The sequence below is a fragment of the Parasteatoda tepidariorum genome, chromosome 7 (assembly GCF_043381705.1).
Source record: "Parasteatoda tepidariorum isolate YZ-2023 chromosome 7, CAS_Ptep_4.0, whole genome shotgun sequence".
In the NCBI taxonomy this organism is placed as follows: domain Eukaryota; kingdom Metazoa; phylum Arthropoda; class Arachnida; order Araneae; family Theridiidae; genus Parasteatoda; species Parasteatoda tepidariorum.
In genome coordinates, this window is record NC_092210.1 from 68,499,159 (window position 1) to 68,523,314 (window position 24,156).

The 24,156-nt window shown below is 27.2% G+C and overlaps 1 protein-coding gene across 1 annotated transcript in view; it reads right to left on the reverse strand.

The window, feature by feature from the left end:
• The window catches only part of LOC107438687 (uncharacterized), a 37,223-nt gene that overhangs the window by 2,279 nt on the left and 10,788 nt on the right, over positions 1-24,156 (reverse strand). The window contains exons 11-29 of the mRNA XM_071183798.1: positions 20,184-20,201; positions 19,173-19,190; positions 15,476-15,493; positions 14,268-14,282; positions 13,587-13,601; positions 12,597-12,614; positions 11,920-11,934; positions 10,388-10,405; positions 9,085-9,099; positions 7,544-7,561; positions 7,138-7,152; positions 6,979-6,989; positions 5,810-5,825; positions 5,683-5,700; positions 4,202-4,216; positions 3,390-3,407; positions 1,867-1,881; positions 975-992; positions 681-695 (exon numbers count right to left, since the gene is read on the reverse strand). Coding sequence (XP_071039899.1) covers positions 681-695; positions 975-992; positions 1,867-1,881; positions 3,390-3,407; positions 4,202-4,216; positions 5,683-5,700; positions 5,810-5,825; positions 6,979-6,989; positions 7,138-7,152; positions 7,544-7,561; positions 9,085-9,099; positions 10,388-10,405; positions 11,920-11,934; positions 12,597-12,614; positions 13,587-13,601; positions 14,268-14,282; positions 15,476-15,493; positions 19,173-19,190; positions 20,184-20,201 — 309 coding nt within the window. The remainder of the gene's footprint in view (positions 1-680; positions 696-974; positions 993-1,866; positions 1,882-3,389; positions 3,408-4,201; positions 4,217-5,682; positions 5,701-5,809; positions 5,826-6,978; positions 6,990-7,137; positions 7,153-7,543; positions 7,562-9,084; positions 9,100-10,387; positions 10,406-11,919; positions 11,935-12,596; positions 12,615-13,586; positions 13,602-14,267; positions 14,283-15,475; positions 15,494-19,172; positions 19,191-20,183; positions 20,202-24,156) is intronic.

Sequence of the window (24,156 nt, forward strand, 5' to 3'; positions counted from 1 at the left end):
ATTAAATTCTTATCCATTAGTACAACAAAGGAACTTTCTTTATTTTTTTCGCCTTTCTTGGAATCATACTAACCCTCCTCCAGCTTCTTCCCTCCTTCCCATGTGATAGTTACATACAGAATACTTTATTTAAACATATAAAAGCGTTACATTATAAATTGTTCTGTCTTACTTTTTACTCACCTTGTTTATATCTCACTGTACTACAAGATTATCATTTAAAAGAATATTGCTATAATAAGAATATCGTTTAGTTCAGCAAAAAATTTTATTTTTCTTTAATAACAGTTTTAAAATAAAAGTTTTTCTGATTTATGGAACTCATCAATCATAGCTTTACTCTAGTTACGTTTTTAAGAGTGAAACTTGCTTCAGTGTGTTTTACAATAACTGTACGTGCGCATGAACATTTGCCCAATACAGAACTTTTCTTAATTCAAAAATGAAACGAAACTATCGGAACAAAATAGATAATTTTTTTAAAAACGGTGAAAAGTAAATAATGTAATTAAGTTTTCGAATGCAAATTCCTAACAACATTTTTTCCTTATTGTAAACGTAAAAAATATTCCAATTTACTTCCAGTTGTTGAAAACTTTGAAAACTGTTTAATGAGTTTTTTTAGTACGGATTCAATTCATTGTTATAAAGGTTTGTTCAACATTACCCTTTAAACTTACCTTGGCTTACAACAGCTAGAATTAAAAATTATCTGAATTAAATTTCTGTATTTACGAATTAATCGAAAAGTATTCTTTTTTTTTTATTACAAAAATTTAAATAATTATACTTATGTGACTATCATGTCTTATGTCCGCAAATCATAAAATTAACAATCTTAAGAAGACAAACTTGTTTCTTATATAGTCATTTATTTTGGGATTAAAAAAGTTGAAAAAGTAAAATTTTAAGTTTATTATTCTAGCTTTTAACTGCCTAAGCATGGAAAATACTTTAAAATTAAAAATACTTACCAGCAACTCCTCCGACGGCTGCAAAATATGAACAAAATTAGTTAATTAAATGGCAAAATAAAAGAAATTGTTTTTCAGTTTTCAATTAATTAAAATCAGTTTTTGTGCAACTTTTCCAAAATTGACATTTTCCAGGTATGCTAATGTATTCAATCAAAATCAAATCTAAAATCGAAATATATGTGGAAACGTATTCCACAGAGTTTATGAAGCAGATTTTGCTTATTTTTATTTATATCTAGTTTTAATATATTTGACCAGTTCTACAAAATCAAATGAAAGGTTTTGGTGTTAAATTTTCTGAAAATTTTTACATTCGAAGAAAAACAATAGAATTACGTTTTAAAAAAATAAAAATGTCTAACTTGTTTCGGAACTAAATAAGTTCAGAATCTGAAATTAGAAATCAAAAATTACAACATGTGTTGAATAATTTGGTTTTTCATTTCATTATTTGTACCTCGAAATCGTCACCCTATTTTATATGAGGATTTCTATGTCTTTCTATTATATAAGAGTTTGGATTAGGATAAAAGTTTAAGTGGAAGTGTAGAGCAGATGTCAAAAATTTTGAAAATGTCTTTGTTTGCTTAAAATTTAAATATTGTAATAAAAACGTAAATAAAATTGACAGAAAGGTAAAGTGTCAAACTTTGGAAGCGCTATTCTATTTGGACATCTTATAATTTTTAATTTAAAATTATACATAAAACAATAATCGTTGAAAGAGATTCTTGTTCAAGGTGTTTTAGAAATCTCTATCATTGAACAGCGTTTTCATAACGACTTTTCTTTTGAGTAGTAGTCATTTCTCTAGTTTTTAAGAAAGCAAATAATTAAAAGAGAATGCTAATGATGTCAATATTTGCAATTCGATTTAGCAATTGCTTACCTCCTCCAACAAGAGCTGTAATAAAAAATTTAAAATATTTAAAAAATATTTGATCAGTCAGATGTAACATAATTTAATTTTCATCTAAAACATGGCATTTGTCTATTTTTTGTAATATTTTTATTCTAATATTAGTCTTAAGGTCTTAATTGTGTGAAAAAATTTCAAAATTCATAAAGTATGACACACTAAAATATTACGCGATTAACATTACAATTTCATTTTAATGTTAATCATAAGTTTAATTATAATACTATAGCATTAAGTGCGATACAAAAATAAATATATGGTAAAAATTTGACAGTATTACTCTTCTTTTGGGCAGAGTTAAGGTTAACTGATAATTATACGGATTTGAAAATTTAAGTCCTCAGATAATTATATATTAATTTACTTATTTTAATTACTTCTGATCAAATCAAATGCTCTGACCTAAATTCCAAACTCATCCCTTCACTGTTTAAGATTAAAAAAAAGTGTATCTTGGTATTGTATTTTAACACCATATCAAACTATAGTAAAAGCTACGGGCACTCAGGGTGTCCGTAGCTTTTACTATAGTTTGATATTATGGTTTTGAAAAGTCTCAAGATACCAAAAAAATTGATAAGCTATAATTTTTATAATAATAGTTAAGTTAAAATCAATCAATCAATGCGATTAGTTGAATAGTACTGTAAAAACCATGGTACAAACTTTAATGATTAAAATGGAGTTCCCATTGAAAACAAAATATGCTTAAATCTTACAGTTACTTACAGGTAAAATTTACAGTTATTCTAACTCTTTGGAAATACCATAATTCTCAATAATTTTACAGACGTGCTTCAGTAGTGATTTTAGCAGAATTAATATGTAAATATGGCTTCATAATAAGTGATAAAATTTGGTAAATGTGGTAAAGCAAGATAATTTTATCATGTTACCTTAGAATATGTCATAAAAACCATTTATTCGGTTAGATTTACCTTTCAGGTTTGTATTTTTTATTAAAAGTGTGTTTATAAGCATTATAAGTATAGAAACTTGAATTTCCAGTAAATTGTCACTAAGTGAACGGAAAAAGTACCAAAATGGATTATTCATCTTATATTTCGGCTTTATTACTCCAGACTAACTTTTTCTAGCGTTACCATACAGTACGGATTTTTTACCAGATTTTTTCTCAGTGTACGGATGCTGCATTTAAGGTGTTTTTTACTTTTCACTGTAATTTGACATCAAAATCTTTATATTTAGTCAAAGAGAATTCGCATTTATAATATTCTTAAATTGTATGGATATAAAATATTAAGATTTCATATTTTTTTGTCTCAAATAATAAGGCTATCCCAAACAAAACATTAACAAAAAAGGTTGTTGAAATAGGGTTGGTTGAACTAGATTTTTAACAAGATCTTTAATTATTTTCTTTATGAAGTTGTTCTTTTCTCATTGTTTTTATTATTTAGATTTTAAAAATGTATTTATTTAATTTCATTTAGATTTTTAAATAGAAAATTTTAGTTTTTTTTCACACTTACCGCCGACTGTATCTGCAACTGAAAGTGAGAAAAGAAATTATATTTTAATTTACACTAACATAATAGGATGAAAGAAATTTTATTTTTTAATATTTCCTGCCAACACATTATTGTTAATCTTCGAAAAAAACTTTTATTTTTATTTCAAAGATCACCCGGATAGCAGTTCCATCCGGAAATGCAGATTTGGTAACTACTCTGTCAGAGGGACCACATGGTGGGCCCATGATGCTTCCACATAAAGAAGGACAAATAGTTATGCGAAGAGGAGGAAAGAACATCAATGCCTTATCAGGGATTGGAGTGCTAGATCTCGAGTTCGGCTCCCTGACCACCATACATCGACCGGCATCGTCGAAACACTTGCATGCGCAGGTATGCATACGTATACTTTTTTCTTGATAGATGAAAAGAAAATTTTCTTGTTTATGTTCTACAAAAAGTTTCTTGATGCTTCATGCTTTTTTTAAAAAGTGTATCTACTTAAATGTAAAAAAATAGAATTTTCAAGAAACAAAATTGTTTAAAGCATTCGGATTTAAATAGATAAAGTATATAAGAGAGTATTTTGCAATTATTTAAGAAATCGCTGGGAGTTCAATTTATTTATTTATTTATTCGAGTTCAAACGTAACATGAAAAATGTTAAAAAATATACAGTAGTCTAGAAATATATCCTGCAAATAGAAGTGAGTTAATAATTAAATATATATCGAAAGTAAAATATTTTTGGTACCAAAATTCTGTTTTAAATTTACTCCAAGTATAGGAATAAAAAAAATTTCAAACAACAAACTTATAACTTTACTTACCACTTTTTACTGCCGCTGCAAAAATCATATTTTATGCAATTTCATAACATTTAGATTACAGTTTTTGCAGCTGAAATGCCAAAAATTGTTCTATACAAGTTATACAATGCATGGATTCAGAAAAAAAAATTTCTGAATGTAATTCTACATTTCTAAAATGAGGCAAAATTTTCAAAAAAGTAGTTACTTTCCTTTCATATATCATGATATCCACTGTTATAATATGTCATTATATATTCAATAATATCATTGCACTTATTATTCATATAATTTTTACATATTTTGCATGTTTTATTTAAACGTGTTATCTTAGGAATTTATATTTAGCTGTATTCAAATATATATTATTGAGTCAAATTTATCAAAAAAGTTAGTTTTACAAATGTAATTATAAGATATTACGGCGACATAAATTAAAACCAACAAATTTGAAATACCTTTCACGTACCTTGTCTAGAGAAACTCTGAAAGGTAAATACTTATACCTCTACTTGGAATTTAACGAGATGTCGCTCTTAAAGAAGACATGTCGACATAAAACTTCGAGTTAACTAAAAATTTCTTTAGCACTATAATTTGGATCAACACTACCAAAGTAAGGTTAACTTTACCGTGCTTCGGGCTCTAGGGGAACGCTCATCAGATTGGTAATTTTTTTGAAAAATTGCAAAGTTAATTAATTTGTTAAAACTAACAACAAATATGATTTTATGCGAAAATATTTGGAAAATGTGGTGAAATTCGGTTATGTTATTATGACATCTTAGAGCATGGCAAAAAAACTATTTATTCGGTTAAAGTTGATTTTGAGATTTTTTCAACTAAGTATGGGTTTTAAATAACTATAATTACGCGAATTTTTTTAAATGCTTGAAAAACGTTAATTTTGTTGTTTCTAATTTCGGGTAAAATGTTACTATGCAAATGGAAATACTACCAAACAGATAAATACCGTATAATTTGGTTTAAGTAATCATAGTTAAGGTCTTTTTTTAAGAAAATATCTTTAACCAACGGTATGGTAAATTTACCAGAATTTTTTTGACTATGCGACTTATGTTTACTTTATTATTTAGAGTAAAGTTTCATACTAAGCTTTTTTTAATGAGTTGCTATATTCTCTTCTATAATTTGTGGCATTTATAATATATACCTGATAAAACTAACGATAATTTAAAGATTATGCAAATGTTTAAGATTTTGCTAAGTGTTGAAATTTTAATAGTCACTATTTTGCCGCAGCAGCCATTATGATATTCTGGCAATTTTTCTGTTGTTAAAACAAATAGTTAAACATTAAATTTCAGTACTTAAATATGAAGTGGACACTTTTTTATTTTTCTTCCAACAAAAATAGTTTTTGATACTTAAAAAGAGTCTATTTTTAATTATATTTTCTAATTGCATGTAAAACGAAATCAAAATCTAGAAAATATTAGAATTAAATAAGAAAAACTCTGAAAATAATAGAATATACGTACTGCCAGCTACATCGACAACTGTAAAAAAAACATAAAAGAGAATTATTAGTTTAAAATTACGATTCACTTCACAAATGCCCCATTAAGCAGTTAAATTAAAAAGTCTCTAACACATAAAATCACATACCTCCTCCAATGAGATCTAAAAAAGTAAAAATGTAGTATGTAAGTGTAGTTATATATATATACATATATATAAAAATCAGTATAACAATTTCAAGAACTATAATAAAAAAATTATTTTACACTAAAAATCAGAGATATACTCACCACCTGATATAAAAATATTGCAAAAATGGGATTATAAGTTCAAAATAACAAGTAAATTTATGTTTTGTATAAGTATAATACATTAATTAAAAAATTCTACATTCATATATANATGTTTGTCGACAAATGGTTACATTTGCTGCACCAATGCTAGTCTTCTCGATTTAGTTTTTGCCTTTTATAACATACTTTAATTTTTTAAAAAGTCTGTTTTGAGAACGAAAAGTATAATATAGTCGAACTCGTTTATAACGAGCTCGGATTTACCGAGGGAAACGAGAATGGTTAGAATGTATCAATGTTAAGTCCATGGAACATAAGTCACTTTTAACGAGCAACTCTCGGTTTTAGCGAGCATTATTTTTCAGTCTTGCAATCTTTTTTCCCATCTTTCCCATTTTTCCCATCTTTCTGTCTTATCTTTTTTTTTCAAAATGATAAGAAATGCGTTAGAAATAAAAAAAAACAACGTAAACTGAAACTTAATTGCCCTTATTGCTCTAATCTAAAGCATGGGAAAAGTTACGTGAGAGTAGGCGGTGACGTATCGGAAAATGTCACATTAATATGCATTATCAAGTGTTTCCATAAGGCTGGATTGGAGAGTTGTCAAGACGTTCCCTCCACTGAGGAAGAAGAGGTTGACAATTTCATACAAACTGAAGATTTGGAAATGACCAAAGAAGAATTTCAAAGCTATGTGTCCATCGACGACGAACTGGTGACCTCAGATGTACCGACCACCGAAGAGAAGAAAAGTATTTAATTAAATTAATCAATGCAATTAAAGTAATTAAGTGTTAAATACATTTTAAGTAAACTCAATCATTTACCTCCCCCCACCCCTCTTCTGATAACACGCCTGCCTTAAGGACCCGCTTATTACGAGCACTCGGATTTCAGGAATACATGTTACGGCCCCTTTGAGCTGTTTATAAACGAGTGCGAATGTATATATATATAGAGAGAGAGAAAGAAAGAGAATAGATAGATAGATTTAGTAATATAATAATGTAAAATATAATTACCAGTTTGGACTGGAAAAAAACCGCAATGTATTTTATTATGTAATATGATTTAATTTGCAATTTAAGACATGAAGTGATATGTTTTAAAGCGTATTAGATTAAAAATAAGATTAAATATGAATGACAAATTTTACATTAAATATTCTGAATTATTTACCTGCTGAAGCAACCTCTGAAAGAAATATGTATAAAGATTTTCAATTTAAATTTATTGAATCAATACTGCTTTCTTGATCAAATATTTCATCTATGCATAAAAAAGTCTGAGGAAAAAGTTAATTTCTCCATTAAAAATTGAAGATATTGTTCAGAATTTTCAAATAAAAGTATATACCATTAGATGATTAACCGTTAGGTGATTAAATATGTTTAAACCATTAATATGATTAATTTAATACATCACATAATTTTATAAATAATGTCATATCCAAATTTTTACAATAAGTTTAAACGGAAGGATAAATTATGTATAAAAATCTGGTATTTAACCAAGTTTTAGTTCACGAGACTGATATATAACTTCAACCATAGTGATTAATGTAAAATGTAATTTAGAAACTTACCATCAGCAATTTTTCCAACTGGGAAGAAAGGTAAAAAGAAAAGATAAATTATTTTAAAAAAATCTTATATCATTATCAGCAACTAAAATAAGTTAACAGCATTTTCGATTTAATGAGTGCGTTTTCAACTAAGTGCTCCTGACCCTCCTGACACAATATCAAGTATCATTATCTATAATTATTAAAAATCAAAGAAGAAATCTTAGTATAAAAAGAAAAATAAATATATTGATTTAAAAAATTAAAACCGAACACTATTTGCAAATTATATTAGGTTACTTTCTTTTATTTAGTTTAGGCACTAAGATTTTAGACTTTTAATTATCCCTCCTGTAATATTTTTCAATTATCGGAATTTGAAAAACTCTTTAAATTCTTTTAGACATAACTTCATTTACTACAAGTAAAGTAGTTAAGAAAACTAAATTCAAAATTTATAGCTTGCAATATTTTGAATTCAGGTATCATAGATAATATATTTCTCTAAAAGTGCTTATTTCAATTAAGCTGTTTTTTTTTAAAATACTCTGCATTGAAAAGAAATATTGCAAGAAAAGTGGGGTTTTGAGGTGTAGATAAAATCTGTCACCATTAAATTTTTTCTTAACAATTGCAGTTTAACAATAGCAGGTTTTTTTATGTAGTTAGTTGCAATGGTAGGTTATTGTTTACCTATAATTGACAATTCTAGGTAATCTATAATTGCGCTTCCCAATCCCTTATCAGAGTGGTTTCATTGTCAAAATACTTTACAAAATGTCACATAAGATTACAAAGACAGTTGTTTTTAGTATTTAAATAAAATAATTTGGCAAGTTTTTGCAATATTAAAAATTTAGAATTTCTACAGAGATATTTTTTATTATCGTAGATAAATTATAAGAAAAATAGAAAGCATGAAAAAAGTTCATTCATTGTTAGCTTCGAAACGGAAACCTCGTATGTTTCAGATATTTTTGATGCTACTGAAACTTTCATTTCTTAATTATTGTATAGTTTAACGTGTCTTAAGAAATATTCGGTAATATTAAAGAGTAATTCTAGCATGTTTAAAATAAACTATCTCTCAAGTATTTTTAAAATATTGATTTATTTAAGATGGCAAAATCTACAGAGAAAAGTTGAGATTAATATCGAAATTTGATGCAAGCGATTTTTTGAATTCACTAAAATAAACATATAAAAATATTTAATCAAGATTCAATTTTAAGAAAAATAATGAAAGCATTTTAATATGTTTTCATTAAATTATAATGCAGTTTAATTTACTAAAAACGATTGAATTTTTTATCAAAAAAGGGCACTGTCTGGTGAATATTTTTCATAAACGGGGTACACACGCTAAATTTTCCATCGTACTTTTGCAATTATTGTTATTTCGGTTAGTTATTCCTCCTCTTAGATGCAAAAATTGTAGCTTTTTCTTTCACTCTCTAAGGAAACTTAATGCATTATTACTTGAAAAGAGAGAATTGAAAAACATTTTTTTAAAGCTATAACAAAAATAAATAAATAAGTAAATATAATGTATAAATAATTACTTCCACAAGCAAGATCTGAAAACAATCATCTTCAATTTTACATTTGTTAAATGTGTATGTTCAAGCAATAACAGAGTATTGGAAATTATTATATTATTAAAATAATTACACGCATGTGTATTCAATCTAACATTTTTAAATAATCAAATAATAACTAATGCACTTCTACTTAACACGACCATAGAATAGAAATTCTATAATGTGTGCTTTTGCAACCAGTTACTGCATTTCCTTAAATTTTTATTTAAGGTAAATATGATATTATGTATCGCAGAATTAAAATATGTAAAGATTTAAAAATCCTAAGCCTCTTTAATAATTTCTAAGCCTCAGTTAGCAGGATCACAGCAGTTTCCTTCAATAAATTTGAAACAAGAAACGAAAAAGTAAAGTTCTACCTTCATTTCATGAGATTTGTTTAGGAGGAAATGATTTTAATAAAAATAGGTAAATTTGCCTTGTTTATGACGAAATAGTTTTCGAATAATCATGCAATGCAAATATATTGGCGTATACTAAGTGTAAATTCTAAATAACGAGTAAATGCTTTGATTTCCTGTAATAAATAATGAAATATTTATTCAATATTTGTGTTTAATCAAAACATATAATATTTCCAAATTTATAAATCTCTTTAGTATAACTTAACATTTATTAAAGATAAAAATATTCTTAGTGTATTATAATTACATATTAATCATTTTTAATTCCAAAATTAGTATTAGTTTTCTTTTTTTTTCTTAAGTGTATTTTTATGTACCTTACAGCTATTGCAATAAGTATTGCAAACTATTGTACATTTGGCGAATGTCCGGATTACGTTATAATTCTTAATGATTCTCCATAGGTAATAATGGCTCACCACAATTAAGATTGAAGAGCAGGAAACACAGCAATCGCACCCTGTTTCCAGCATCCAAACTGCTCTTAGAGATTTCTGGTTATTTTATCGGAGAAGACGGTGGGAGATCAAAAGACAAATAATCGAGATTGGAGAAGTAGTCCGATTAGCATACACTTTCTTTGCCTTACACCTTGACTGGGTGATAATTAAATTTAAAATTGTACTTTTATGGGTTGCAATGGTCTTTTTCTACTTTATGTCTTGACCGACAGTATTGGTCAATAAAATATAATTAAAACTCTTAACGTGACCTCTCCAATAGAGTAGGTAGAAAGAAAGCAGTCCAATCAAACTGTCTTTTCTCTGCCTTCCAAACTGCTTGAGCAGTTGATAAATTTTACAACATCCATTCGTAACAAATGTTTAAATTCTAAAAAGAATATATCAAAATGTTCTTACCATCTATTCCGTTTCCAACTAGAAAAAGTAAAATTTAACAATAAATATTGATTAGTGGTGGATTGTAAATGGCGTGTTTATACTTTCATTTAGTTCATCATTGTTTTTACAAGAAAATTCATGAAAGTACTGGAACTACATTATTAATCAAAGAAAGATTTTAAGTAAATTTCGGGTGCATTGTTATCTCCTTTAAATGAGTTTTGAAAAACAGTTGCCGAGTAGTGGCAAAATTATATCGATTTAAAGAATGTTTTTTAAGCTATATGAATTACAAAGTATTACATGAGGATAATTGAGATTAATTTAGACTCTCGTAATTTTCCTTTTCTGCTTAACTGTAATGACCAGTTCAAAAGCATACAAAGAAAAAGTTCATATTAAGGAAGTGTCCCTTGTGGGTATCTGACGACCTTCCTGAACATTTTAAATCTGATAGTCAGGGCTCAAAAAAACTCAGAAATTTTTCCCGTCCCCGAGGACGGCTTGTCCAACAATGTATCCGTCCTCCTTTGAAACTAATCCGTAGCTTCTATATAAATAAGAATATAATTTTCTCTTATTTATTGCAATCATTTATATAAATTGCTCAATGAATTAGTAGTTACTAGGATTACATTATACAGTAATAAAAGAAATTCTATGTTACTAACAGTAACCTAGTATTTCTTTTATAAAATAATTTAAATGACAAGGGTCAATTTATCCAAGGGTAATGCGTTTTTTTAAATTAATCAGATATGACGTTTGCCAGTTCTACATTCAAGCCAATGATTTACAGAGGTTTCTGCACAAAAATCTGAAAGGAGTTTTCCATTTAGGTAGATGTTCATAATTGCGTTTAACGCTTCTTGTTTAATACCACTACGTAATGTGTTTTTTTGTAAGTTCATTGCTGAAAAGACCCTTTCAACTGCTGCAGTACTCCCAGACAGAGAAAACATCAATTCCACCATGCACAGTATGTTGCTGTATTTCTAGATTAGAGGGTCATTTTAGAAAAGAGGCAGTGGACTCTTGTAAGATAACAAAAATTGAAAATGTATCACGAACATTAACGTCCGCGCGGTCGTCGGATTCGAGAAATACGTTGTCCGCGGGGAATTTTTGACTGCCGAGGACGGGCAGACGGGCGGTTTTTCGAGACCTGCTGATAGTAAACCCTTACTACTTTAGTTTGCAGTAACATTTACGCTACCCTCTGTTCTATGTAACAATTTTGAAATTTTAAATTTCAACAAAAAATAGACTGAAAAAGTAATTTTAAAAGAATAATAAAACCCATAACTTGACGAGGATAAATGATCGCAGATTTAAAATCAGCGGCACAAAAGTATCAAAAATCAGCTGTAATATATAACGCAAACTAAAAAAAAATTACCCAGTGCAATTAATAAAATCTTAATTAAATTATAAACTATTTTCCCATTGTTTTCTTTTCTTTTTTTAACAAGAGCGAATAACTTTTTCTTCTACCTCATTGTATTGCCATAGTCTAAAATTAAATATTTAGTTAAGGAGTTAATACTTACGCCCATGATCCACATCTGATATTTGCAAGAAAATATACAAGATAGTTAATAATGCACCATACACTGCAGAAATTCTTTTTTAAAAATTGAAAACAACATTTATAACTCCAATTTGTAGTGAAGTGCGTTTTAATGCTTAATTTATCTTAGAAAAATTAATTCGAGCTCCTTTGCAGAACTTGAAATTTAAAAAAAAATGATAATTAGTGTTTCTTATCATAAAAATGTTAATGATTTACAAATTTTTAACAAATTTTGGAAAAGATTAAAGCTTAAATTTAAAAATTATTTAAATATATTCGTTGACCAAAATATTAGTAAAATATAGTTTTTGGCGTTTAAAGAAATAGCAATCTTTAACAGAAACGGCATTTAACAATTTTCTACCTGATTTAATGATTAATAATAATGAAGGTTCAATTATTTTTATGAAATAAAAATTACTTGTCTAGTCTATTAAAAATTTTATTGGTCAGTGGTATTTTCAATTAAATAATTATATTTTAATTTATTCAATAAATTTAAATATATTCAATACACAAATAATATATTATGAATAAAATGACATTAATTCCTCAATGGAATTTTAACTCTTCTTTCATATTTTGAAACATTGGCTTATGCAAATGAAAGTTAAATTTTGTAATGGAAACATTAAAGACTGAAATATTACTTACTGTCAACTAAGCCTTGAGCTGAAATAAAATTGAAATATGCATATGTAAAATGAAAGGAAACAAAAAATATGCTTGCAAATGAAAAATGTATTTCATTTTACCAAAAGTACGTTTGTATAAAAAAAGGAAACAAGAAAGTTAAGTACATTTTCAAATAAAGTTTTGCTAAGAAACACGTCCTCAGATAATTTTTCTTTTGTTTAGATTTTTCAAGTACACTTTAAATTACGATATCGATCAAATTTTGAAATAAAGAAACGGCACTTTAGACTCATTATTCGTAAAGTCTATTTTTACCGTTGTATATTATACAGTAATTTTTACTGTAATAAGTATTTAAATAAAGTAATTTCATGATTTTAGGTAATGACTGATGTAAATATTTCTGTTTATCAGGTTTTTTGTTCCGAAATATGTTCTGGTTAAAATTAATTTAACGATTAAAAGCATCGACGCCCTAAGTTTCGGTAATTTTACCTGAATTTGATCTGGAATATTTTACAGTAAAATGCAAGTAAAAGAAATATTTATAATCAAAATATATTATTCGGGTCCTATTTTCCTTTTGGATGATAATTTCTATTGGTATTAAAGTTATATCTACTCTTAAAATTTTCTTAAATTTTTGATATATCAAAATTCCTGACTTTATCAAAGTTAAAGTTAATCATACACTATGTTAATATTATTTTTGGACTAAGAAAATGTTATGAAATTCAAATCTTTGCGTAGCAAAATGCGTTACAAATGTCAATTTAATTTTTTTAAATGCAAAATATATTTTCAAATACCATTTTATACTGAAACAGAATAATACATGATTTCTGTTTTAACAGAAAAAATATTTTAAACGTCACTTAGTTCAGGCTATTTCTCTTTTTAGAAATAATTTGCTGAGCAGTGAGAGTATGTAAGGTGAAACTTGAGTGCTGCTTTTGTGAAAAGATATATAACATAGCATACATTTATATCTATTTTTAAAAGCCTTACCAGCATGACCAACATCTGAAATATGTTATTATAATCAGTAATTAATCTCATGTATATAAGTATATCATGTATATTTAAGTTAAATTATCAATTTAATTTACAAGATATACCACCATTTTGCCCTTAAGATATGTTTTGTTAAAATTTTTGTTGAATTTTATTCAAAATAGTTTGTGTTAAGAGTCACGATCTTTTTATAAGGCTCAAGAAAATTTAATAAACAAAAGATTTACTATCAAGATTACAATTTAGATTAATAAAGTAAATTTAAAAGAGGTGATTGAACATTATCAAAAATGAACGAATTCTGGTACATCATTTAAAGGAGCTTATCTAACATAGTTGCAGTGGTCGAAGTATTATTTTTTCTTACATTTCAAAATTTGAGGCATAAGCGGAGCCTGTATTTATATTCACATTGAAAATTTGGAATTTCGAAAATAAAATATCTAATTTCCAACAAAAGTCTAAAATCTCGAAAATTTATCATTAAATATAATTAAAAAGTCAAGTTCAGATTTAATTTTTTTTTGAAACTTTCCATCTCCGTACTTTCTATAATTTATAGTTTCACTTTCTTCTTGCTTTCTTAACTACAAACTTAACTTTAAAGCAATTTGACATCAAACTATAATTATTTGAAAAAAGAACAAATATTTCTTATTTAAATATTATACTTACGATCAACAGCATCTCCTGTTAATTAAAATAATCACATACAAAAATTAATTTAAAATTTTTGACATCTATTATTCAATATTTAACTAAATAATTTAAAATCCAATTTTTAGTTAATAAAAAAGGGTGCACTGTCAAGGCTCACATTTTTTCTTATTGTATTTAAAAAACGAATTCTGACACTAATTTAATTGTTTTACAACATTATAGGTTGAAAAAAGCAGATATGTATCATTGACATTTTTAAAAAAATGGTGTTTTCTTTCCCGCTTTTTCTTTTCTTTTTTTTTAAACTTCTTTATAATACTTATAACATTTGCTAAAAAAATAGCTACCCAAAATAATTTATTGAAACAAACAATGAGACTTTTTCTGCAACTTTTAATAAAGTTATATAAAATGAAATTTATATTATCATAAACATAAATTTCTTTTGTTTTACTAAGACATAATTTATATTGTTTTGGGCACTTCATCTTGCTTTCCAAAAATAGAGAGTAACTCTATAGATGTTCTTCAGAGAGTAATAATTGAGTTTTTTAATAATTGATGCTTATTCGTTAGCGACTGACAAAAGCACGGTTTTAATGAAATATTAAATGGTATTGAAATAAACATTAAGTTAGCTGGCTGTTTCGTTTTAATTTAAGACAACCTCCGATCCCGGAAAAAAGTTAGTTTAATACAATAAAATTTGCAACACCGAAACTTAGGGGAGCTAGTTAAATTACTCAAATAGATAGGGAATATATTTCATATCTCGGATTCTATAAAGTGAAGAAATTGCCATTTTAGTTCTTTATTGCTTCGAAAAATATTTAGCTTTAAAAAGACTCCTTACGAATTCCTAAAAAAAACAAATAAATAAGCAATCTGAATTCCGATTAAAAATTTGTAGTATCAAAGGTTTTAGATCTTAAAAAGTCATTTCTGATAGAATATTGTGTAGAAGTAAGGAAAATAACGAATTATTTCACCTTTAGCACAAACTTTGCAAAAAAAAATGAAGTTTAAATGTGCAAAAAACAAAAAAAAAGCCTTGATTCATAGCATAAGTTACATTAAAAAGCAGTGTGACTGTCAAAATTTTGAAATAGCATTCATAATTATCAACTGTGTGATTTTTTATATTTTCTTTTTTACATCTTGAAAAAAAATTAATAAAATAAGACAAGATAAATATAAAAATGAAAAATAAAAATTTTTATTACCTACGACTCCCAAGAGATCTAGAAAAGTACACATATTTATTATAAAATTACTAACTCAATCTTAAAATAAAAGCTGTTATATATTTTTATGAATGAAAGTAATTGCTGTGCTATTTACATTTTTTAAATGATAAATATTATTAAATTTTATTTGTTATATTTCTGGTTTTGCATTTGTATTTATCAGATACTTTTAATACTGATTTTCTTCGTTTAGAATAGGTGAAAAATAATTTTGTTAGTATTTCATATAGTTTTTTTTTCATTTTCAATAATAATATGTAAGAACATATCTAAAAATTAGAGAACCGCTGAAAATATTTCTTTTTCGAATTTATCCATTTAAGGAAATTATTGAAAGATTAACTGCTTAAAGTAGCTCATTTCAGCGTGTATACATTAAGATATGAAATTTCTACAAAATTAAAAGAATTATGAACTGATATTTTCAAGAAGCAAAACGTTAGATCATATATAGTTTAAGTAATATATCTGTGTTTTTTTTGCAGTAAGATTTTACACTGTATTCTTCAATTTAGTTTATTTTGAAGTAAAAGTTTGTATTCTTAGGAAAAAATATAATTTTGTGAAGAAAAAATTGAAAATACTTTTATATTTTCAAGTTTTTGCGCTAATGCCAAATTATGGAGTAGTATTTTTCTATTATGTTTTAAATAATAAAATCATTTTTTGCATAAATTTGCTGCATTGTGTTGTATTATAAATTCACTACTTAGATTTGTATACTGTCAAACCATCTATTAAACTTTAATTTGTGTTTTTTTTAAATTATCTGCAAATAAAATTTTGGGTTCTGTTCTTATCAAGGCAGAAGAATTAAACATTCTCAAACGTGTCTCAACTAAATAACACTTCTCAAAAGCCACGCTTGTGGTTTTTAGCGAAAGTAAAACTTATATGTTTTATGTAAGAAATGAAAAACAACAAAATCTTTGCATGGAGTGAGGAAAATTTTGTACTGGCTATTTTCTTCATTTCTTTAAAAAAAATATTTTGGTAGATAAGCTGCTTATAGATTTGGAAATTATAATAATCGATTCTTCTTGCCAGTAATTACATCTTCTTAAGTGTATGTGCTGGTTCATCACTTTACTACTTAAAAAATTATCAAGTTTATCCACTCTAGTCCCATGTAGTGAGGGTAGTGTGGATAAAAATAACCTTTAAAAAGTATTATGAACAAGCTGACCAGCATTGTAATTCCAAATGCAAACCAGGATGAAGGTAAACGTCAGAATTATTGAAAAAAAAACTTTCATGAGTTTAACATTATATTAAATATGTTTCTTTTGACGAATTTGCAAAAACAGTACCCTCACAAATTAGCCCCTGCGTCCCCGAGATAGATTTAAAAAAAATGAGTTACATAAAATTAAGTAGTGAAAATATTTTTCCCTATTTGTATTTACGAGTGTATTCACGCTTATTTAATCTTTAAACGTTTAAGAAATTTTTGTTCCTTTGATTCATTATATTCGCCTAGTGGGTTAATATGATGATACAAAGATATATATTACAGAAGGAATCATAAAATTTTATAACTCACTCTAGTAAGTACCGTCACAATAGTAACGTAATTTTTTTAGAATAAGTTAGAAAGTTATGTTATATATTTTTGTGCAATTCTATTTAAATTTAATATTTATTTTAATGGTGAGAGACCAATAAGGAGTTTTCACAGAAAATGTAATTAAAAACTCGTGATAATAATGAATGACTTTAACACTAGATTGCCTGAAGAAGTCATTTTGACTGCTTTTAATTTCAATTAGAAAAGCAATGATGTATATAATGAAGCAATTTCTTAGAATTTTGCGACTTGTTGTGCAACATATAATTTTTTTATTGGTAGTATTTACTAGTAATTTATTGTAAAACTGCAAATAATACAAAAAACGTTAAAAATTAATTTTAAACAAAATTATTTACGCATTCACAATGTAGTTATTTTGACTGCTTTTGGGCAATATAGCTATATGCCAATTTTCCGTTTTACTAGTGTTAAATACTAAATTTATCAAATTCAAATAATGTAGTTTAAAGTGAAATTACAAGGAAGCATACATGCACTGTTGGAATTTTCATTGTGAAATTATGGTAAAATAACCAGCAACAGTCGGGCTATCCGATTATCCGTAAAGTTTACCATAAAGAACATTTTATACCTTTACGGTTTTTCAACCCGTTTAATAAATTTAACTGAACAAAAATCGAGGCATTTCGTTAGATAATGGGCATTTCAGAGTGTTGGAAACGATTCGGGAGTACAGAACGCAATAAACACTTCATGTGTTGAAGGGAATGGAAGAAATATTGTGGTGTCAACTCTGGGATTCGAACTCCACTTATGTTGGTCTTGAGACTGACGCATTAGCCCTCTCGACTAAATTATGCGTGCAGTTATTGGAACTACGTGTCTTCCTTAGGCTGACTTAGTTGGTGCGATAAAATCCTAGTTGTTTAACTGTATTAAGTTAAAGCAGTTAATAAACATTTTGTTCTCCCAGTTACAGTTTGATTGCAAGCTTATTTATTTGTGTATTTTTGACTAAATGTTTGAACGTTGTAAAATAACGATTAAATAAATTGTCATTTAACCATTTTTTCTGAGACATTTCAAACAGTGTATATGACGCTAATCGCGTCATATACACTGTTTGAATCACTATAAGATTCACTATAAGACTGTCTGATATCACTATAAGATTCATACTAAATTTAGATAGAAGCACTAACGAACTCAGAGATTAAAGTTAGAAATTAAGTTCAGCCCATTGCGTCGAATTTATTTATAAGAATTTCTTCGGAATATCTAACTAGTTACTTACATTTAAAATGTAATTTAATGAATCTTTTATGCAAATGAAATGCCGACCAGGTGCCCGAGTGGTTAGCGTGCCCGACAACGAAGACGATGGTTGCGGGTTCGAATCCCGCTCAAAGCATGGACAATTCTTTGTCCTTTTCTATGTCCTTTCTCCTTGGTGTGATTGTGACCCGCCCTATAAACTTGTTTGTGGTTGTGTGCGACGTGGGCTACGCTGCTCCACCGTCGTGGCTTCGCCACAGGTGCCCACTGGTTAACAAGAAGAGAGTAGCAGCTCTGGAACTCCTGGCCAATGGGACAATACATCAGAAGTGCCCGCCATTAAAAATATATTAATGAAATATTAAAAATGCTTTAACTACTTTTAATAACTGATGATAATTTTAAAAAAAAATTGTAAACCTATTATCAAGTAAAATATGTTTAGATACAATACACAAAACTGCTTATACATTCGCTTCAGAATTTCATATTTTATTTTAATTAAATTAAATTTTGCAGAAAAATCAAAGCTAATAGTACACAAAATATTTAAATTACACAATTGGGTATGTGAAACTAATCCCGTATGGGTGGGTCTAATCATCACATGTATATGTATGGCATGTAATGTTACAACTTAAAAACAACTTAAAAGCATCTTATAAGCAAACTGAGTAAATTTTCGGTTCAGATTTATTTGTATACCTGAAAGCGATGCCACGTCTATGTGTCGATCCTGATTGGTTAACCAACGCCTGACGGTGCTTACTGGTAACCAATTACAAAATACAGATAATAGTTTACTCTGTTTTAAGATAATTAGATATAGTAGAAGTTTGAATGGTTAAAATTATAAAATTAACTTACTTCCATGTGCCGTGAGATCTGAAGCGAACAAAAAACATTCATATTAACATTCATTCAAAAGAAGAAAAAAATTAACTTCTTAGCTATATAATTAAGTTAATTACTAAATATGCACAAACAGAGTTCTATTGAATTAAGGACTCAAAAAAGTATATAGATAATTCTTTTCAATATGAATTTATTGAAATAGTTTTAAAATTATGTTGAGTCATTCATATATTTATAAATAATTCTGTTTGTACCGAATAAACCCATATAGAGTAGAATACACATATTGAAATTTTGAAATTGTCTTTAAATTGTTCATCAGGTAAAATGTTTTGAAATCTTGAAGTTCTTTTTCACTATATCTTACTTTTTTTGTATTTCTAGTTCTGTTAAAGCCCGTTAAAATGAAATCTGGGCAATAGCGACGGTATTTTTTGTCAAAGAGAATGTCATGAATTTAGAAATATATACACTTTGAATGCATGATAATTTATGGTAAATAGAGTGAAATGAAAGGAAATAAAAAATTTAAACATTTTAATACAGGATCTTAAATTTTATTGTCAGTTTTATGAGATTTTAATCTGCTTTGAAACCTCTTCTTATGGTATTATTTATAGAAATAAACAATATTAAGAATTGATCTTAAATGTATAATTTTGTTCATAATTTATATTAATCGATCCGAATAGGATTAAAAATTTGATAGTGAATATACTTCAAGAAAATCATTTTTCTTAATAATGCTCATTGAAAGTTTGGCAGCTTTTTTTATTTACATTTCAAATTTTATATATAGATATATAAATTGTTTGATATCTTCTATCATCGTTCTTGTATTTTGAAAGTGATATTTGATTTTATTAATTTTGTTTAAGAGCAAATTATTACATGTGATCTGTTAAATTGAGCCATTCTCAACACAACTTTATTTCGAAAAAGGGACAGATTTTTTTTCAAAGTTACTATAACATTAACTTGTTACTATAACAAAAATATGTAGCATAAATAACATCTTCTTACCGCTTACTGCATCAGCAGCTACATAGTACATACAAAAATTTTGTTAGTGAATAAAATGTATAAACAAAGACTTAATGGATAAATATATTTTTAGATTGAAAAGATAATACATACAGACGACACAGATCATATTTTTCCTCATGTTAAATGCGATGAGTGAAAAAATTAAGTAAACTCATTGATACCTAAACTCAATTAGCAACTTTTTTAAAATTTCTTAGCGAAATGAAAAGCATGCAAAATCGTAATAAAAACTAAAAGGAAATATTGCATGCTTTGAAAACAAGAGTGAATCTAGAATTAAATTTGAAATGTATTGTTATTTGCAGCAGGCGATTGTTGTTAATTTAAGGAAAGTCAACTTCTTAAAGTTATAATAATACTTGAGGAAAAGCGTTAATAATGTCTACTAGTAAGGAACATTTGCTCATGAACTCAAAATAGTTAATCTATTCAAGCATAAGCCTAACCTGTCATAAAAACTAAAAATTATGCATTCAAATAAAAAAATAATAATTCATATAAATATTCTAATCCATTTTTCAAATAATAAATATCGGTAAATAAATTTCTTCTATGAGTGATTAAATTAATTTCTTGAAATATTTTGGACAAATATCAATAAACTTCCACTTNATTCTTGAATCTTTCTTTTTTTTCTGGCAAAAAGACATTTCTCAAATATTGAGACGAGAAATAATTACGCCAGCAATTACATCTTAAGTGTATGTTCTGGTTCATCACTTTACTACTTAACAAATTATCAAGTTTATCCACACTAGTCCCATATAGTGTGGGTAGTGTGGATAAAAATAACCTTTAAAAAATATTATGAACAAGCTGAGCAACATTTTAGTTTCAAATACAAACCAGGATGAAGGTAACCGTCCGAATTATTGTTGAAAAAAACATTCATGAGTTTAACATTATATTAAATATGTTTTTTTGATGAATTTGCAAAACAAATACCCTCACAATTAAACCCCTGCGTTCCCTAGATGGATTTAAAAAAATTAGTTACATGAAATTAAGTAGGGAAAATATTATTCCCAATATGTATTTACGAGTGTATTCACGTTTATTTAATCTTTAAATGTATACGAAATTTTTATTCCTTTGATTCATTATATTCGCCTAGTTGGATAATATGACGATACAAAGATATATTACAGAAGAAATCATACAATTTTGTAACTCACAGTCGTAAGTATCGTCACAATAGTAACGTAATTTTTTTAGAATAAGTTAGAAAGTTTGGTTATATATTTTAGTGCAATTCTATTTAAATTAAATATTTTTTTTAATGGTGACAGACCAATAAAGAGTTTTCACACAAAATGTAATTAAACACTCGTGATAATAACTAAATGACTTTAAATACTAAATTTATCAAATTCAAATATTGTAGTTTAAAGTGAAATTATAAGGAAGCATACGTGCACTGTTGGAATTTTCTTTGTGAAATTATGGTAAAATAACCAGCAACAGTCTGGCCATCCGATTACCATAAAGAACATTTTATGCCTTTACTGTTTTTGAACCTGTTTAATAAATTTAACTGAACAAAAATCTAGGCATTTCGTTAGATAATGGGCGTTTCAGAGTGTTGGAAACAATTCGGGGAGTGCAGAACACAAGAAACACTTCATGTGTTGAAGGGAATGGAAGAAATATTGTGGTGTCAACTCTGGGAATCGAACTCCATTTATGCTGGTTTTGAGACAGACGCATTAGCCTTCTCGACTAAATTATGCGTGCAGTTATTAGGAACTACGTGGCTTCCTTAGGCTGACTTAGTTGGTTCGATAAAATCCTAGTTGTTTTACAGTATTCAGTGAAAGCAGTTAATAAACATTTTGTTCTCCCAGTTACAGCTTGATTACCATCTTATTCATTTGTTTATATTTGACTGTTTTGTTTGAGCGTGGTAAAATAACGATTAAATAAATTGTCATTTAACCATTTTTTCGGAGAAATTTCAAACAGTGTATATAACGCTAATCACGCCTGATATCGTAATATAATTCATAATAAATTAATATGGAAGCACTAAAGAAAAAGGTAACTCAGAGATTAAAGTTAGAAATTAAGTTCAGCCCATTGCGTCGAATTTATTTATACGAATTTCTTCGGAATATCTAACTAGTTGCTTACATTTAAAAGGTAATTTAATGCATCTCTTATATTAATGAAATGCCGACCAGGTGGCCGAGTGGTTAGCGTGCCCGACTGCGGAGTCGATGGTTGCGGGTTCGAATCCCGCTCAAAGCGTGGATTTTTCTTTCTCTCTGTGTTCTATGCCCTTTCTCCTTGATGTGATTGAGACCCGCCCTATAAACTTGCTTGTGATTGTGGGCGACGCTTCGCCACAGGTGCCCACTGGGTAACGAGAAGAGAGTAGCAGCTCTGGAACTCCTGTACAATGGGACAATACATCACAAGTGCCCGCTATTAAAAAATATATTAATGAAGTATTAAAAATGTTTTAACTACTTTTAATTACTGATGATAATTTTAAAAAAAATTGTAAACCTAATATCAAGTAAAATATATTTAGATACAATACACACAACTGCTTATACATTCGCTACATAATTTCATATTTTCTTTTAATTAAAATAAATTCTGCAGAAAAATCAAAGCAAATAGTACACAAAATATTTAAATTACACAATTGGGTACGTGAAAATAATCACATATGGATGTGTCTAATCATCACATGTATCTGTATGGCATGTAATGTTACAACTTAAAAGTTTGGTCTTATAACCAAACTGAATAAATTTTCGATTCAGATTTATTTGTACGCCTGAAAGCGATGCCACGTCAATGTGTCGATCCTGATTGGTTAACCAACGCCTGACGTTGCTTACTGGTATCCAATTACAAAATACAAATAATAGTTTACTCTGCGTTTAAGATAATTAGATATAGTAGTAGTTTGAATGGTTAAAATTATAAAATGAACTTACTTCAATGTTCCGTGAGATCTGAAGCCAACAAAAAATATTCAGATTAACATTCATTCAAAAGAAAAAGAAAATTTTAGGTATATAGTTAAATTAAATATTAAATATACACAAACAGCGTTCTATTGAATTGAGGACTCCCAAAAAGTATATAGATAATTCTTTTTAATATGAATTTATTGAAATAGTTCTAAAATTATGTTGAGTCACTCATACATTTATAAATCCTTCTGTTTGCACCGAATAAACCCAGAATACACATATTAAAATTTTGAAATGGTCTTCATCAAATTAAAATTTTGAAATGGTCATTCATGTTCATCATGTCAAATTTTTTGAAATCTTGAAGTTCTTTTTCACTATATCTTATTTTTTTTTATTTCTAGTTCTGTTAAAGCCCTTAAAAATGAAGTCTGGGCAATAGCGGTGTTATTTTTTGTCAAAGAGAATGTCATGAATTTAGAAACATGTAGACTTTGTATGTACTATAAATTATGGTAAATAGAGCGAGATAAAAGGAAATAAAAAATTTAAACATTTTAATTCAAGATCTTAAATTTTATTGTCAGTTTTATGAGATTTTTTGTTTAATCCGATTTGAAACCTCTTCTTATGGCATTATTTATAGAAATAAGCAATATTTATAATTGATCTTAAATGTATAATTTTGTTCATAATTTATATTAATCGATCCAAATAGGATTAAAAATTTAATAGTGAATGTACTTAATGAAAATCATTGTACTTAATAATGCTCAGTGAAAGTTTGATAGCTTTTTATTTACATTTCAAATTTTATATATAGATATATTAATTGTTTGATATCTTCTATCATAGTTTTTGTATTTTGAAAGTGATATGTGATTTCATTAATTTTGTTTAAGGGCAAATTATTATATGTGGTCTTTTAAAATGACCCATTTTTAAAACAACTTTATTTCGAAAAAGGAACAGATTTTTTTCGAAGTTACTATAACATTAACTTGTTACTATAACAAAAATAT